General features: G+C 34.4%; 1 protein-coding gene across 2 annotated transcripts in view; it reads left to right on the forward strand.

Moving 5' to 3' along the window:
* LOC107722950 (mitotic spindle assembly checkpoint protein MAD1-like) overlaps positions 1-9,360 on the forward strand; it is a 99,645-nt gene extending 90,285 nt beyond the window's left edge. For both annotated transcript variants that reach the window (XM_016531449.1, XM_016531448.1), the window contains exon 18: positions 8,832-9,360. In XM_016531449.1, the coding sequence (XP_016386935.1) occupies positions 8,832-8,993 (162 nt within the window). In that variant the 3' untranslated portion in view covers positions 8,994-9,360. The remainder of the gene's footprint in view (positions 1-8,831) is intronic.
* The last annotated feature ends 7,407 nt before the right edge of the window (positions 9,361-16,767 follow it).

Consider the following 16,767-nt stretch of genomic DNA (forward strand, 5'->3'; position numbering starts at 1 on the left):
TACTCTTGTTACTTAAGTAGTTAGTTAGTGACTGTTACTAATTTTTTTAACTTGTTTAGCAGCAGTTTGTTGGTTTTGTTGGTTTGCTTACTCAGCTTATTACTCGCAGCCTGATAAACCTAAATGTTGTTTGACTTGCTAGTGACTTTTCTTACATGGTTTCTGTTAGTAGTTAGTGACTCTTAGTTTTGTTTTTTGTTTTTTAATCTTGTTTAGCAGCAGTTTGTGTCTTCTGCTTACTCAGAGCTTATCATTACTCACAGCTTGATATAAACCAGAATGGCGTTTGACTTGTTAGTTCGTTTGAGTGACTTTTGTTAGTTCCCGTTAATAGTTAGTTATTAACTAGTTTGTATGGATGTTAATTGGTTACCTAGTTAGGTAGCTAATGTGCACAAGGAATATTTGTGACCCTCTCTGTGAAAACCCAGCTTTTTTTTTTGTGATTCGCTGTTTTCTATATAAAATTGTTAAACATTGTTAAAATATTACATTGATATCTGTAACATTGACTGAGTTAGGTCATGTCAAAGATTTGCTTAATTTCGGACTCAGAAAATCATGTTTTTGAGAAATTCCAATGTAAAGAAAAGCTTATTTTTAAAACTGCAACACATTTGAACCATAATTATCCTGACTATGTGCCATATACCACATTAAAGCGGAGGTTTTCCCATTTTCAGTGATATATGACACATTTATTAGAAAATTCTTAAAGTTTTGTAAAACAGGGCTATTTATTATGATGCGCATGTTCAAAAAGCATCAAAGCAACATTTGAATAATCAAATGTAAAAATACTATCACTGCATAGTCTTCATTGTATGTATTCATTACAAGTAAACTGAATATTGTTAGAGCTACTAAAATTATTCACGCAAGAGCAGTGAGTGAGCGAGTGAGGGATTCCTTTTATTTTCTTTTATGATTAATATTAATGGCACAGATGGCAGCAGGTTTATATTGCATGGGTCTAATATTTGTTACACATCAGATGTTTTTCCTCAACTGTTCCCCAAACGTTCAGTTAAGACATAACGGACTATGTTTGCGTGTACGCACGCCAAGACAGATATTTGAAAACACTGTAATTCTGTGTCTGACGGGATCGCACGCTATCTAAGAGACGCGTCTTCCTGTGCACGCTGCAGGTATGTGTCAGTCAGTGCGAGTAATGCATCTTTGTTTTTTCGTCTTATCACGATTAATAACTCCTTTAACATCAAGCACATCCTGCACTTTATTTTCTCATTCATGCATATTCTTTGCTTTGCTTCCGTAGGACATTAACTTTTTATTAATACACAATAAGAGTTATTTTAGCCTACAATAAAGCAGCAATAATATGCATTATAGGCCTATTTAAATATATATTTTCTTAAATATCTAGACTATTCTTTTGTTTTTGTTTTCGAATCGGTGCAGACTCGTTCACAGCATTGTGCTTCATGTCAGATAGGAATTCATCAACCCGAAGCATCAGCGTCATGATCAGCATCCAAGAACTGAATTATTTCGACACGCATCAGGCATAAAATGTCCTTAAAATAAGCAGCTTATCTTGGCAGAGTATTGAGTAACAAAAAAATAGGTGAATGAAATTTCGGTGATGCCACGATAAAATTCACACAAAAATAGAAAACCCGGCTAAAGTTGCAGTTTTCTTGCCTTTCCCAGCACTGAGCTGATTTTTGCTCTTGGGGATTGTTATTAAGGTCTGTTTGCAGTTTCTAATGATAGAAAATAAGTTTCTGAACCGAATGATATGAGATTCAGCAGGTGTTTCTTGCACCTAAAGTAAACCCACACTATAACAAATTTCTGTAGTTTTCACAGCATTATTACTGTAAAATGAACAAATCCATACTGTAGAATATGTATACAGTATGTTGCTGTAAACCTGCAAAGCATCATGGGTGAAATTACAATAGCGGGACATTTTACAGTAAAATTATATTTTCCTGTGAATCATAGTACAGTCATTTTTAGCGGGATGAATCATAGTACAGTAATTTTTCAGCTGGATTAACCGACGTGATGCACATATTTTTTTCAATTTGACCTCAGAAAGGTAAAGTCCCTTGTCAAAAAATGCTATTGGAATTTCAGTTTATCCTTTAGGATATTATTGGATTCTTAGAATCCAATTGAACATTCAGATTTATTTTAATGGAATTTCACTTTGTCCTTTAGGATCTTACTTAGAATAACATTTTTTAAAAATCACAGGACAAAGTAAAATCCGAATAATTTCGGTTGCCGAACATTCGGTGCATCCCTATTATTGGTTAGTTGGTTAGAGCTTATCATTACTGACAGGTTGACATAAATGGTGTTTGACTTGGTGAATATTTGTTAGTTAGACTAGTTAGTGAGTGATTCAGTTTCAGTGACCTTTGTTACTTAGTTCCTGTTAGTAGTTAGTTAGTGACTGTTACTAATTTTTTTAACTTGTTTAGCAGCAGTTTGTTGGTTTGTGTCTTCTGCTTACTCAGCTTATTACTCGCAGCCTGATAAACCTAAATGTTGTTTGACTTGCTAGTGACTTTTCTTACATGGTTTCTGTTAGTAGTTAGTGACTCTTAGTTTTGTTTTTTGTTTTTTAATCTTGTTTAGCAGCAGTTTGTGTCTTCTGCTTACTCAGAGCTTATCATTACTCACAGCTTGATATAAACCAGAATGGCGTTTGACTTGTTAGTTCGTTTGAGTGACTTTTGTTAGTTCCCGTTAATAGTTAGTTATTAACTAGTTTGTATGGATGTTAATTGGTTACCTAGTTAGGTAGCTAATGTGCACAAGGAATATTTGTGACCCTCTCTGTGAAAACCCAGCTTTTTTTTTTGTGATTCGCTGTTTTCTATATAAAATTGTTAAACATTGTTAAAATATTACATTGATATCTGTAACATTGACTGAGTTAGGTCATGTCAAAGATTTGCTTAATTTCGGACTCAGAAAATCATGTTTTTGAGAAATTCCAATGTAAAGAAAAGCTTATTTTTAAAACTGCAACACATTTGAACCATAATTATCCTGACTATGTGCCATATACCACATTAAAGCGGAGGTTTTCCCATTTTCAGTGATATATGACACATTTATTAGAAAATTCTTAAAGTTTTGTAAAACAGGGCTATTTATTATGATGCGCATGTTCAAAAAGCATCAAAGCAACATTTGAATAATCAAATGTAAAAATACTATCACTGCATAGTCTTCATTGTATGTATTCATTACAAGTAAACTGAATATTGTTAGAGCTACTAAAATTATTCACGCAAGAGCAGTGAGTGAGCGAGTGAGGGATTCCTTTTATTTTCTTTTATGATTAATATTAATGGCACAGATGGCAGCAGGTTTATATTGCATGGGTCTAATATTTGTTACACATCAGATGTTTTTCCTCAACTGTTCCCCAAACGTTCAGTTAAGACATAACGGACTATGTTTGCGTGTACGCACGCCAAGACAGATATTTGAAAACACTGTAATTCTGTGTCTGACGGGATCGCACGCTATCTAAGAGACGCGTCTTCCTGTGCACGCTGCAGGTATGTGTCAGTCAGTGCGAGTAATGCATCTTTGTTTTTTCGTCTTATCACGATTAATAACTCCTTTAACATCAAGCACATCCTGCACTTTATTTTCTCATTCATGCATATTCTTTGCTTTGCTTCCGTAGGACATTAACTTTTTATTAATACACAATAAGAGTTATTTTAGCCTACAATAAAGCAGCAATAATATGCATTATAGGCCTATTTAAATATATATTTTCTTAAATATCTAGACTATTCTTTTGTTTTTGTTTTCGAATCGGTGCAGACTCGTTCACAGCATTGTGCTTCATGTCAGATAGGAATTCATCAACCCGAAGCATCAGCGTCATGATCAGCATCCAAGAACTGAATTATTTCGACACGCATCAGGCATAAAATGTCCTTAAAATAAGCAGCTTATCTTGGCAGAGTATTGAGTAACAAAAAAATAGGTGAATGAAATTTCGGTGATGCCACGATAAAATTCACACAAAAATAGAAAACCCGGCTAAAGTTGCAGTTTTCTTGCCTTTCCCAGCACTGAGCTGATTTTTGCTCTTGGGGATTGTTATTAAGGTCTGTTTGCAGTTTCTAATGATAGAAAATAAGTTTCTGAACCGAATGATATGAGATTCAGCAGGTGTTTCTTGCACCTAAAGTAAACCCACACTATAACAAATTTCTGTAGTTTTCACAGCATTATTACTGTAAAATGAACAAATCCATACTGTAGAATATGTATACAGTATGTTGCTGTAAACCTGCAAAGCATCATGGGTGAAATTACAATAGCGGGACATTTTACAGTAAAATTATATTTTCCTGTGAATCATAGTACAGTCATTTTTAGCGGGATGAATCATAGTACAGTAATTTTTCAGCTGGATTAACCGACGTGATGCACATATTTTTTTCAATTTGACCTCAGAAAGGTAAAGTCCCTTGTCAAAAAATGCTATTGGAACATAAATGGTGTTTGACTTGGTGAATATTTGTTAGTTAGACTAGTTAGTGAGTGATTCAGTTTCAGTGACCTTTGTTACTTAGTTCCTGTTAGTAGTTAGTTAGTGACTGTTACTAATTTTTTTAACTTGTTTAGCAGCAGTTTGTTGGTTTGTGTCTTCTGCTTACTCAGCTTATTACTCGCAGCCTGATAAACCTAAATGTTGTTTGACTTGCTAGTGACTTTTCTTACATGGTTTCTGTTAGTAGTTAGTGACTCTTAGTTTTGTTTTTTGTTTTTTAATCTTGTTTAGCAGCAGTTTGTGTCTTCTGCTTACTCAGAGCTTATCATTACTCACAGCTTGATATAAACCAGAATGGCGTTTGACTTGTTAGTTCGTTTGAGTGACTTTTGTTAGTTCCCGTTAATAGTTAGTTATTAACTAGTTTGTATGGATGTTAATTGGTTACCTAGTTAGGTAGCTAATGTGCACAAGGAATATTTGTGACCCTCTCTGTGAAAACCCAGCTTTTTTTTTTGTGATTCGCTGTTTTCTATATAAAATTGTTAAACATTGTTAAAATATTACATTGATATCTGTAACATTGACTGAGTTAGGTCATGTCAAAGATTTGCTTAATTTCGGACTCAGAAAATCATGTTTTTGAGAAATTCCAATGTAAAGAAAAGCTTATTTTTAAAACTGCAACACATTTGAACCATAATTATCCTGACTATGTGCCATATACCACATTAAAGCGGAGGTTTTCCCATTTTCAGTGATATATGACACATTTATTAGAAAATTCTTAAAGTTTTGTAAAACAGGGCTATTTATTATGATGCGCATGTTCAAAAAGCATCAAAGCAACATTTGAATAATCAAATGTAAAAATACTATCACTGCATAGTCTTCATTGTATGTATTCATTACAAGTAAACTGAATATTGTTAGAGCTACTAAAATTATTCACGCAAGAGCAGTGAGTGAGCGAGTGAGGGATTCCTTTTATTTTCTTTTATGATTAATATTAATGGCACAGATGGCAGCAGGTTTATATTGCATGGGTCTAATATTTGTTACACATCAGATGTTTTTCCTCAACTGTTCCCCAAACGTTCAGTTAAGACATAACGGACTATGTTTGCGTGTACGCACGCCAAGACAGATATTTGAAAACACTGTAATTCTGTGTCTGACGGGATCGCACGCTATCTAAGAGACGCGTCTTCCTGTGCACGCTGCAGGTATGTGTCAGTCAGTGCGAGTAATGCATCTTTGTTTTTTCGTCTTATCACGATTAATAACTCCTTTAACATCAAGCACATCCTGCACTTTATTTTCTCATTCATGCATATTGTTTTTCTAAAAAACGGAACCGAAATATCTGATGCAAGTACTTTGCTTCCGTAGGACATATAAAACTTTAATACATAAGAGTTATTTTAGTTTACAATAAAACAGCAATAATATGTATTATAGGCCTATTTAAATAGGATTGAATAAAAATCTATGCTGCTTTATACCGTAAATTATGAAAGTGCATATCAATACCACAAGTTTCTGTTTCTATTTGGCGTTCTATTTATACGCAGAAATTGACTTTGGTGTGCATATGATACGCAATGGTTAGGATTAGGGGTGTAGGGTTTTTCCATGATGATGACTGTGTGGACGGCTCAAAGGAATAAAGCGGTCCTCATCAAGTGCTCGAGCACCACCGACGGAAATAGTCGAGCAGCACACACGAAAAAACACGATATTCTCCTTTCATTTAACAAATTTAAAAAATCTATTGCGGCTTTCAGACACAACTTTCTTCTCGTGTAATAGTTTGTTTGAGGCTGTTTCTATGGAGTTATTTTAATGACAAATGTCCAGAGCACATTATATAGCCTATGCGAGAGCGCATCAAATGCGCAAGCGCAAATATCTCTGCTCGCAGGTGGATTCCCATTCATTCACTCTCACAGAAAACGGACACGCTCTCTATCGGTCATACATTACATTTGTGCGCTCAAAAATTATCTTCTCTCCTGAGTTTAATAAACGCAACTTGGAGTGTGGGCATCCACCGGCAGAAACCTAAATTGGCGCATATGCCAACGAATGTAAATCAGTATTTACATAGCATAACAGTAATAAATGTAGCCTATATCTGTTTCGCACATGTCCCGCATTGTCCCGTAAAATCACATCTACTGTCCTGCATCAGATCTATAGCCAAGTGGTCACCCTAGCGTAGAGTAATAAAATAATAATTACTCGTTTAAATCAGTCAATTTTAACGAAAACAATACATTATAAAAATGAAAAGAAGCCGTTTTTTGCGATCAGATCAACCGGTAAATTCCTGGAAAGTCTAAGGATCCAGTAAGCGAATGCATTCAAACAGTACGTTTAAAACACAGCCGATGTCATCAGAGATGGCGGAGATAATAGTACTCGCGTACAGATGTCAGTAAAAAAAAATATAAAATCAGCAAGCCATTTGGCTTGAAAAGCACGAGTGTTTTATACTGGATGCTGGCTAAAGGTGTTTTAGTTTACGCAGTAGTCAGTGGTTTAGTAAATCTGGATCAGTCAGGTCAAGGTAGCTCGTTTAGTGGTCTTTTGGCGTCCCCCTTGTGTTCCTGTTTGGTATCGCAGATTGACTTATGCAATTTTTTTATTAAAAGTGCTGTAAACTACTAAATGTAATGTAATGTAGAAATGTTCATTTTCTGTGAAGCTGCTTCGCAACAGTGTATCATGAAAAAAGTGCTATACAAATAAATGTGAATTGAATTGCAAACAATTATTAATGAATTTTATTTTATTTATTGTGGCACTACATTCATTGCGAATTAGAATTAAAAAGTACTTTTTTAGTAATTTAGTTTGTATTTATTTCTTTTTGGGTGGGGTAGTGGGGTTGAGTACCACCACTTCTTTTTTTTCTACTACAAGCATTGATTGCGTATCATATGCACACCCAACACGTGCGTATCATATGCACGCCAAAGTAAATTTCTGCGTATAAATCGCATGCCAAATAGAAACAGAAAATCGTGCTATTGCCTGTCTTTATTATTTACTTTGATTTATAGAGTAATTTGGATTTCTTAACCTGATAAATTAAAAGGATTTATGTTAAAATAACAGAGCAATTACATATATTTTTACATCTATGCAAATGCATATGCAATATTTGTAACTTAAATAAGTAATAATAAAATAAAGAGAATAAGAGAATAAAACAGTTATTTAACTATGTTAAGGAGTAGTAACATTTGTACAGTCTTACAGTTACAACCGGCCCTTTGATGGCAGCCATAATGTTGAAGTGGCCCTCGGTGAAAATGAGTTTGACACCCCTGATCTAGACTATTCTTTTGTTTTTGATTTTGTTTTTGTTTTCCCGATCGATGCAGACTCATTCACAGCATCGCGCTTCATGTCAGATAGGAATTCATTAACCTGAAGCATCAGCGTCATGATCAGCATCCAAAGACCGAATTATTTTGACACGTATCAGGCATAAAATGCCCTTAAAATAAGCTGGTTATCTTGGCAGAATATTGAGTAGAAAAAAAACATAGGCCTTTCTTGAAATTTCAGTGATGCACACAGAAATCAGAACCCGGCTAAAGTCGTAGTTTTCTTGCCTTTCCCGGCTCTGACCTGATTTTTGCTCTTGTGGATTGACATTAAGGTCTGTTCGCAGTTTCTATTTATAGAAAAGAAGCTTCTAAACTGAATGATATGAGATTCAGCAGGTGTTTCTGCACCTAAAGTAAACCCAGAGACGATGGAAATCAGTATTTAGGGAGCAAACTATATTTTTGGCACAAAATAATAAAACATAGTGTCAATAAAATCATTAATTTCAGCATTTATCATGTTATAGATGAAAATTAGAGAACTGTATCTCAAATCCATTGATATAATCTATCATTTACAGCAATAAACATACATGACCTATTTTCGTCATTTTTACATCACAAATTTGATGCTCTTTATCTCAGAATTAGATTATGCAACTTTAGCCGGGATTTCACAGAGAGGGTCACATTTTATTGTGTGTGCAAGCTAGTGTGTGTGTACCTGTGTGTGAGATAGTTAGTGGCTGTTAGCTAGTTAGGCAGTAACTGTTAATTAGCCACTAGTAGTAGTTTGTTTGACTGTTTGTGATGTTTTGTTTGTGACTTAAACCTAACTTTTTGTTAGTTTAACTTTTGTTCGTTACTTTACCTTTGCAGTTGAAGTTGTTTGTTTAGCGCTTGCTACTTTGATTTGTTTGTAGTCTGTAGTCATGTTACAAATGTTTAAACGGACACCTCTCTCCCCTGTCTCTCTCTCTCTCCAGTCTACTGGTCCAGTGGGCAGTGGCAGCATGCAGCTGTTGGAGACAGATTTTTCCCGCACTCTAACTGGACTGGTAGATCTGCATCTCTTCCATCAGAAGAGCATCCCAGTGTTCCTCAGCGCGGTCACCATCGAGCTGTTCAGCCGCCAGACTGTCACCTGATTTACCCATCATTGCTCGACCACACGGTGTTCAGGGAGCACTCTCTCTCTCACACACACGCACAGCAAGACACTGACATCTACAGAACTCCTGGGCGTACAATCTGATCATTTTTAATTTGCTTTTTTTTTTCTTTTTTTTTTCAGATCAAGCATTGCATAGTTGAAGGTCATCATAGCATGACAATCTATATGCCAACATTTCAGTAGTATAGTGATTGTGTATTTTTCTTTTAATGCTATAAACCCACACTGTGTTGTTTAAGAAACGGGTTAACGTGTACAAGAGAAACCTGAAGATGTGCAGTCCTCTTTTTACAAGCATCATCTTTCATGGCTGTTTATTTGTCTGTATTGAGGAAAAAATAAAGACGTATTAAACCTTTCAGTCTGTTATTTGTATTGGGATCTAACGGATTTCAAAGCATTCTCTGTGTTCAAGTGAATAATGATTTATACGCACAGTTGGAAGCTGCTTGTATTGTGTTTTACTTCAAACAATTCAAATAACCTAGTGATTATTGTTATCAACTCCCCGCTGAATTAAGGATAAGCTAATATCCCCATTGAAAACACAATAGTTGCCTGGGAGCTCGGATGCAAGTTTTATGTCTTTTAAACGTTTGCTTTGTACATATTGGCACCAAATCCTAGTGGATGTGGGAGTATTTAAATTCCCTGGCCATTTTAGCTGGCAGCAGTTATTACTTTTGTTTTCTATCATCTTTATTTGAATGCCACATAAAATGTCACAGTTTCCTATCCTACACACATTAAGTTTAATCTGATATGACTCAGAATGCTTTGAATTTTGTCTCCAATCTGTCGCACTAGCGATGGAACGTGCCACTGTGCCAAAGCAATTAGCAAAGAATGTTACCCTCATCCTGCATCCGTGGTTTCAGGTAGTGCTCAGTGGGCCCTACCAGTATCTGCTTTCTTCTCATGCCAGAGAATACATAGCGGATGCCATGTCCCTGCTGTTAGTTTTTCCTTTTATATGCAAACTCAGTCTTTGGCTGGCAAAATCAATTCAGAAAAACAGCTACTATTCGCAGACTCATGCACACTCTCTTAAGCTGGCATTGCTCTCTTCCTGTCACTTTTAGCCTGTTTTCACACTTTCTCCTACCCTTTTGGTTCTTTATTTAATATCATTTGTTTAACAATTCAGTTGGTCAAGCATCTTTGGCCTTTTAAATCCCTGAACCCTCTCGCCTTCTATGATACCCGTTTCCTCTCTCATCACACATTTTTATATTTTATCATTTATCATCTTGAGTCGAGTAAGCTGGCCTCTCATTGGTTATTTATGAATGTTTTTGTTTTTCATGAATGGTTGTTATATAATTCATAGCTTTAGGGTGGAAAAGGCTATATATGCTAATGAGGAGCTGTAAATGAATAAATAATGAATATTTGAGAATCTTTGAATAGGGTCTGGCTGCAGACATGTACTCTCAGACACCTGTGCTTCCGCAAGTGACGTCACGTGCATTCTTTTTTTAATTTTATTTATTTATTTAATTGAATCTCTCAACATTGTTGCAAATTAGGCGATTCACAAATGAATGGCAGGCAAACTTGTGTTTGTGACATAAAAATGTATTTGTGAATATGTTTTTTATTTGCAAATCTCATTTTATTTATTTGTGAATTTAATTAATGTTTGTGAAACTCAGATTTATTTGTGGATCTCATTCTATTTATTTTTTCAATACGTTTAATGTTTGGTAAATCTCTTTACATTTATTTGTGGATCATAATATATTTATTTTGGAGTAATGCAACAATTCTACCCCCATACATATAACGTACAGGGTCCGGCATGTCATCTGTAGAACAGCAGAATATGAGCACAATGCGTGAAGTCTCTCGTTAAGCGTTTTCCTTAAACCACTTAAAATGGCTTAATGTATTAAGATTTTATTAAGAAGTGCTATTAAAAATCTAATTCGAAATACAATTTATAAACAGTACACTTAAACATTTGAATGCCATTGCATTAAATAAAAATGATATGTAATTGTATTATTTAAAGAAAACGTTTCATGATTTATGTATGTAATGTAATAACAGATTAAAATACTAAAGGAAAGGAAATCTATAAAATGCAAGTTTAAAAATCTAAAAGAAAGGCAATATCAATATTACAAACACTTTAAGCAAAATATTTAAAAGTTTTTTTATACATATAAAGAGTGCTCAGTGGGCCCTACCAGTATCTGCTTTCTTCTCATGCCAGAGAATACATAGCGGATGCCATGTCCCTGCTGTTAGTTTTTCCTTTTATATGCAAACTCAGTCTTTGGCTGGCAAAATCAATTCAGAAAAACAGCTACTATTCGCAGACTCATGCACACTCTCTTAAGCTGGCATTGCTCTCTTCCTGTCACTTTTAGCCTGTTTTCACACTTTCTCCTACCCTTTTGGTTCTTTATTTAATATCATTTGTTTAACAATTCAGTTGGTCAAGCATCTTTGGCCTTTTAAATCCCTGAACCCTCTCGCCTTCTATGATACCCGTTTCCTCTCTCATCACACATTTTTATATTTTATCATTTATCATCTTGAGTCGAGTAAGCTGGCCTCTCATTGGTTATTTATGAATGTTTTTGTTTTTCATGAATGGTTGTTATATAATTCATAGCTTTAGGGTGGAAAAGGCTATATATGCTAATGAGGAGCTGTAAATGAATAAATAATGAATATTTGAGAATCTTTGAATAGGGTCTGGCTGCAGACATGTACTCTCAGACACCTGTGCTTCCGCAAGTGACGTCACGTGCATTCTTTTTTTAATTTTATTTATTTATTTAATTGAATCTCTCAACATTGTTGCAAATTAGGCGATTCACAAATGAATGGCAGGCAAACTTGTGTTTGTGACATAAAAATGTATTTGTGAATATGTTTTTTATTTGCAAATCTCATTTTATTTATTTGTGAATTTAATTAATGTTTGTGAAACTCAGATTTATTTGTGGATCTCATTCTATTTATTTTTTCAATACGTTTAATGTTTGGTAAATCTCTTTACATTTATTTGTGGATCATAATATATTTATTTTGGAGTAATGCAACAATTCTACCCCCATACATATAACGTACAGGGTCCGGCATGTCATCTGTAGAACAGCAGAATATGAGCACAATGCGTGAAGTCTCTCGTTAAGCGTTTTCCTTAAACCACTTAAAATGGCTTAATGTATTAAGATTTTATTAAGAAGTGCTATTAAAAATCTAATTCGAAATACAATTTATAAACAGTACACTTAAACATTTGAATGCCATTGCATTAAATAAAAATGATATGTAATTGTATTATTTAAAGAAAACGTTTCATGATTTATGTATGTAATGTAATAACAGATTAAAATACTAAAGGAAAGGAAATCTATAAAATGCAAGTTTAAAAATCTAAAAGAAAGGCAATATCAATATTACAAACACTTTAAGCAAAATATTTAAAAGTTTTTTTTATACATATAAAGAGTGTATGTATGTGTTTATGTATACATGTTTATATAGTGTTTTTAATTACTAATTAATTAGGGTCACTGTATTTTCAGCAATTGTTTTTGTATGCATGGCAAAAGGTGCCACTGTTTTTATACAAAAACATGAAGATGAAGTCCAGTTTTGCATACAAAAACATGTGCAGCATAAAGTGTCCCAGTCCTTAAATTGTACTGCCATGTATGTCAACATTTATGCTAATTATCTTTTGAGACCAAACATGTGGTCTCCCATGCTGTGAAAATTGTCCATCTGTCAAAGCATCCATATGTTTCTTCAAAGAGGTTTGGTGGTTGCCAGAGGTATGAGACTAGCGATATCTTTTCTATTGTGTGCCTTATCTGATCTTAGTTTGCCATGGCATTTGAAACTAGAGAGGGTGCCATGCTGGGTCGCTCCCTCTTGGATTGCCACAGAGACAAGCATTGAAGCAGACAGAGATGGGTTCTCTCGATAGACGCAACCCCTGTCACTCAAACTCTGTGTGTGATAAGTGGATTTGAACAGGCTTGCTGCGTTTGGGTATTTTTAACTAGTGCAACTCGAAGAGTGAGAATAGGCTTTTGGTAAAATAAAGATTAATGCTGCGACTAGAAAGTCTGCCTGTTTGCTTTTGGATCTCACTTATCTTTCTAGATAATAATGGGTTTTGCTGTATTTGCTTCCTCTTAGGCTTACAGAAAATGTCCTACAACTTGATGACAGTACTTGTGATTATATTAGCAGCCATAAATCCTGCACACTCAGCCTCTTCTTTTCAGTCTCTACCTCTCCCAACATACACACAAAGTAACGTTAGATATCACTAGACCACAATCACATTAGCTCGGCTAGCCAATCGTGGCAGTTCACCATGTTCCAGAGGAGGTTTGAAGCGGTGTTAGAGGCACCCTAAAAAGATTACAGAGCCCCAGAAGGAATTTTCTTCATCCTTCATTTTTTCTGCTTTCCTGTCGTTCCTTTTGATCTGTTTACCATTTCCTTCACTTTCTCTGCTGCAGGGCTTTATTGTCTGACTGTACCGAATCACGCGCCGTCTGATTCAAAGATTATATCCAATGAAATGACGTTAGAGGTTTCTAAAGGAATCTGTACCTCATCGTAATGTTATCGTATGTCTTTTAAGACAGCTGAAAGTTTGAATGAATGTGTTTCTCATGATCTTCGAAATGTGAAGGCTTAAAATTGAATTTTTTTTTGTAGTCGAATATAAATTGTTCATGATTCGGTTAGCCCCTTCTTGTTGGATATTTTGACGTTTAACTGCCAAACCATCTTTTTCCACTGTTAAAAAAGTATTAAAATGTATAAATATTAAGCACAACTGTTTTCAATATTGATAATAAGAGATGTTTCTTGAGCAGCAAATCAGCATATTAGAATGATTTCTGAAGGATCATGTGACACTGACTGAAGACTGAGTAATGATGCTGAAAATTCAGCTTTGTATTACAGGAATAAATTACATATATATATATATATATATATATATATTCAAATAGAAAACAGTTCTTTTAAATTGTAATATTTCACAATATTAGCATTTTTGATCAAATAAATGCAGTCTCGGTGAGCATGAAAGACTTCTTTCAAAACGTTAAAAAATGCATGTATTTCTTAAATTTGTTAATCTCAATGTCTTTAAAAAGTCTTGAATTTGCCTTCATAAAACCTGCAGAAACCCTGTAATACTTGTTTTTATATAACGGTTAACAAATGCATAAATTTGTTTATTATTATTAAAAACATTTTTAAAAATCGCAAGTATTCGAAACTTTTGACTGGTAATGTATATATGTAAAATTAAGAAAAAAGAAATGTATGAATGTGCATGCATACAGAATAGATAGATAGACAGACAGACATAGGGTGCCGAACTTCAAGAAGTTTATTTTTATTTTATTTGTTTGTTTTTGGTCACTACATATCTCAAACGTAAGTATGGGATTTTTATGATAATAGCATGATTTAGTTTGTCCACACAAATGTTACTTTCAATGATGAATCCAGAGAGTGATTGAATACTACTGTGAAAATGAGCCATTACACACTCCATTATTCCAGCTCATTCTTTAACTCTTTATTCTGCGCTCACTGTTCATTTCTCTTTTCCCTTAGGTCTACTGTCATTTATTAACGGACAGACTGTCTTTGTGTGAGCATTTTATGCCAGGAATAGCTTGGCAAGCTTAAAGGAATCAGTTGTAGGCAGCGGATGCAGATTAAAATAATGAAATAATAGACTTTTGCAGCAACTAGTGGAGGTATTCTTACAAAGATTTGGATTAAATGCTTAATTTTAGCGATGGGGTATAAGAAGTGTGATGTATTTTAAATATAGTGATGGCTAAAGAGCATTGTTAGGCATGACGCACAGCCGAGCACCTGTAAACCCTTTCAGACTGAACTGTGTTCACAATACAGTGTTTCTGCGGGTCCTAAATAGGTCTTTAAAAGTCTTAATTCGACCTTCCATAAATTAAGGCTTTAAAACCCTCTTAAATCATAGTAGAAAGTCTTAAATCCATTAAATCATGGCATTAAATGTTGCATGCACTGCATGCACTCAGTATTTTTTCCAATGCAAATATCTAAACATACATTAATCATTATACACTTACGTGAGATGCAAATGTAAAATTGAACACAACGAGGTGAGTGAAATGAAATGAAAGCTTTGTTTTCCCTTTTGTAATTGTGTATTTTTCGGACTCGATTGGCAGATATTTGTTCTTGTTTTAAGCATAAACTCACCTCAACTTGCTCAGCTGTACAGAAAACAAGACTTCTTATGTCATTTTGCTTCTCAAGTAAATGTTGTTTTTTAAGAATCTACACATTTGCGCTGGAAAACTAGACAAAAAACAGCAGAAGAACATCACTTTTTTGCAGTTTGATCAGAAGGTACAGTAAAAGTGGTTTCCATATTCTAGCATTTGGAAGCAGAATTATTCAAGCCTTAAGCTACTTTTTTTTCTTTATTAATGAAATTAATTAAAATTTAATAGAGATCAGTTTGAAGTATTTTCAAACTTTGAAGTGTTGCTAATATAACTCATTGTCTGTTCCCTAGAGATTTACATTAAGAGAACATTGACATATTGTGTTCGCTTCAATTTATTCCTTACATTTTGTGCTTGTCTGAAAAATGTACAGCAGAAACCGTTATATAACAGTTAACAAGTACATAATACATTTGTTTATTATAAGCTTAAACAATAAATCCTCAAAACTAAACTGGGTTTATGCTAATTTGGCAAAGATTTCATCACAGTAGCTTTAGTTTGAGCTATAGTCCATCAATATGCAGGTGCTAAGCATACACCTATTATTGGTTTCCTCAAACCTCAAAATCTGCTTGTGTCCAGTCATTGTGCCTTTCTCAAAATTTCAGAGCACAAAGTTCTGGTGAGTTGCCATCTTCAGCTCTCTGTCTTGGCTATAAATTAACTCAATCCTGACAGTGTCAGTCTCATACTGTGTGTTGGCTCTTAATAAGTTTGTCAGATTGATTGGCCAAGAAGTGAGCTCAGATGGTGTTGAAGGGTCTGTATTAAGACCTGATATAAACTGTGTAAATGGATGATGCTTCAGCTGCAGACACTGATAGTCAAGGCTAACGTTTTTCTGTTACAGTACATTTAAGATGCATAATACAGCCAGAGATCAACCATTTCTGTATTTACATAAATTCCAAATCAGTGACATTCACTTTCACTTCTGACGTTCAGTAATAGTGCCTTCAGCCTGTAGTCAATCGCACTGTATGCAGGGCTCTTATTGTAAAAATATGCATTTTAATACTTATGTAATATGTAAAATCTACATCAAAATACAATTTTAAAAATGTCTTGTTTTAGTAGCTCCACATGCTGTGGACCTGAAAATAATAATCTGACCTGGAAGAATATTGCATTTTGTTTTCTTAGAATGGACACAAAAAGCAATTTTACAAAGAAAGAAATAAAAATAATAATAATAATAATTTTGCAATACACAGTGAACACTAAAATGCATGACAGCATTTAATTTTTTTTATATTTTATTATAGTAGTACTCTTTAAAGGGGTCATATGATGTTGCTAAAAAGAACATTATTTTGTGTATTTGGTGTAATGAAATGTGTTTATGCGGTTTAAGGTTAAAAAAAACATTATTTTCCACATACTGTACATTATTGTTTCTCCTCTATGCCCCGCCTTTCTGAAACGCGTCAATTTTTACAAAGCTCATTGTTCTGAAAAGCGAGGTGTGCT

Source organism: Sinocyclocheilus rhinocerous, unplaced genomic scaffold (genome assembly GCF_001515625.1).
Source record: "Sinocyclocheilus rhinocerous isolate Xijiao unplaced genomic scaffold, SAMN03320098_v1.1 scaffold3, whole genome shotgun sequence".
Classification (NCBI taxonomy): domain Eukaryota; kingdom Metazoa; phylum Chordata; class Actinopteri; order Cypriniformes; family Cyprinidae; genus Sinocyclocheilus; species Sinocyclocheilus rhinocerous.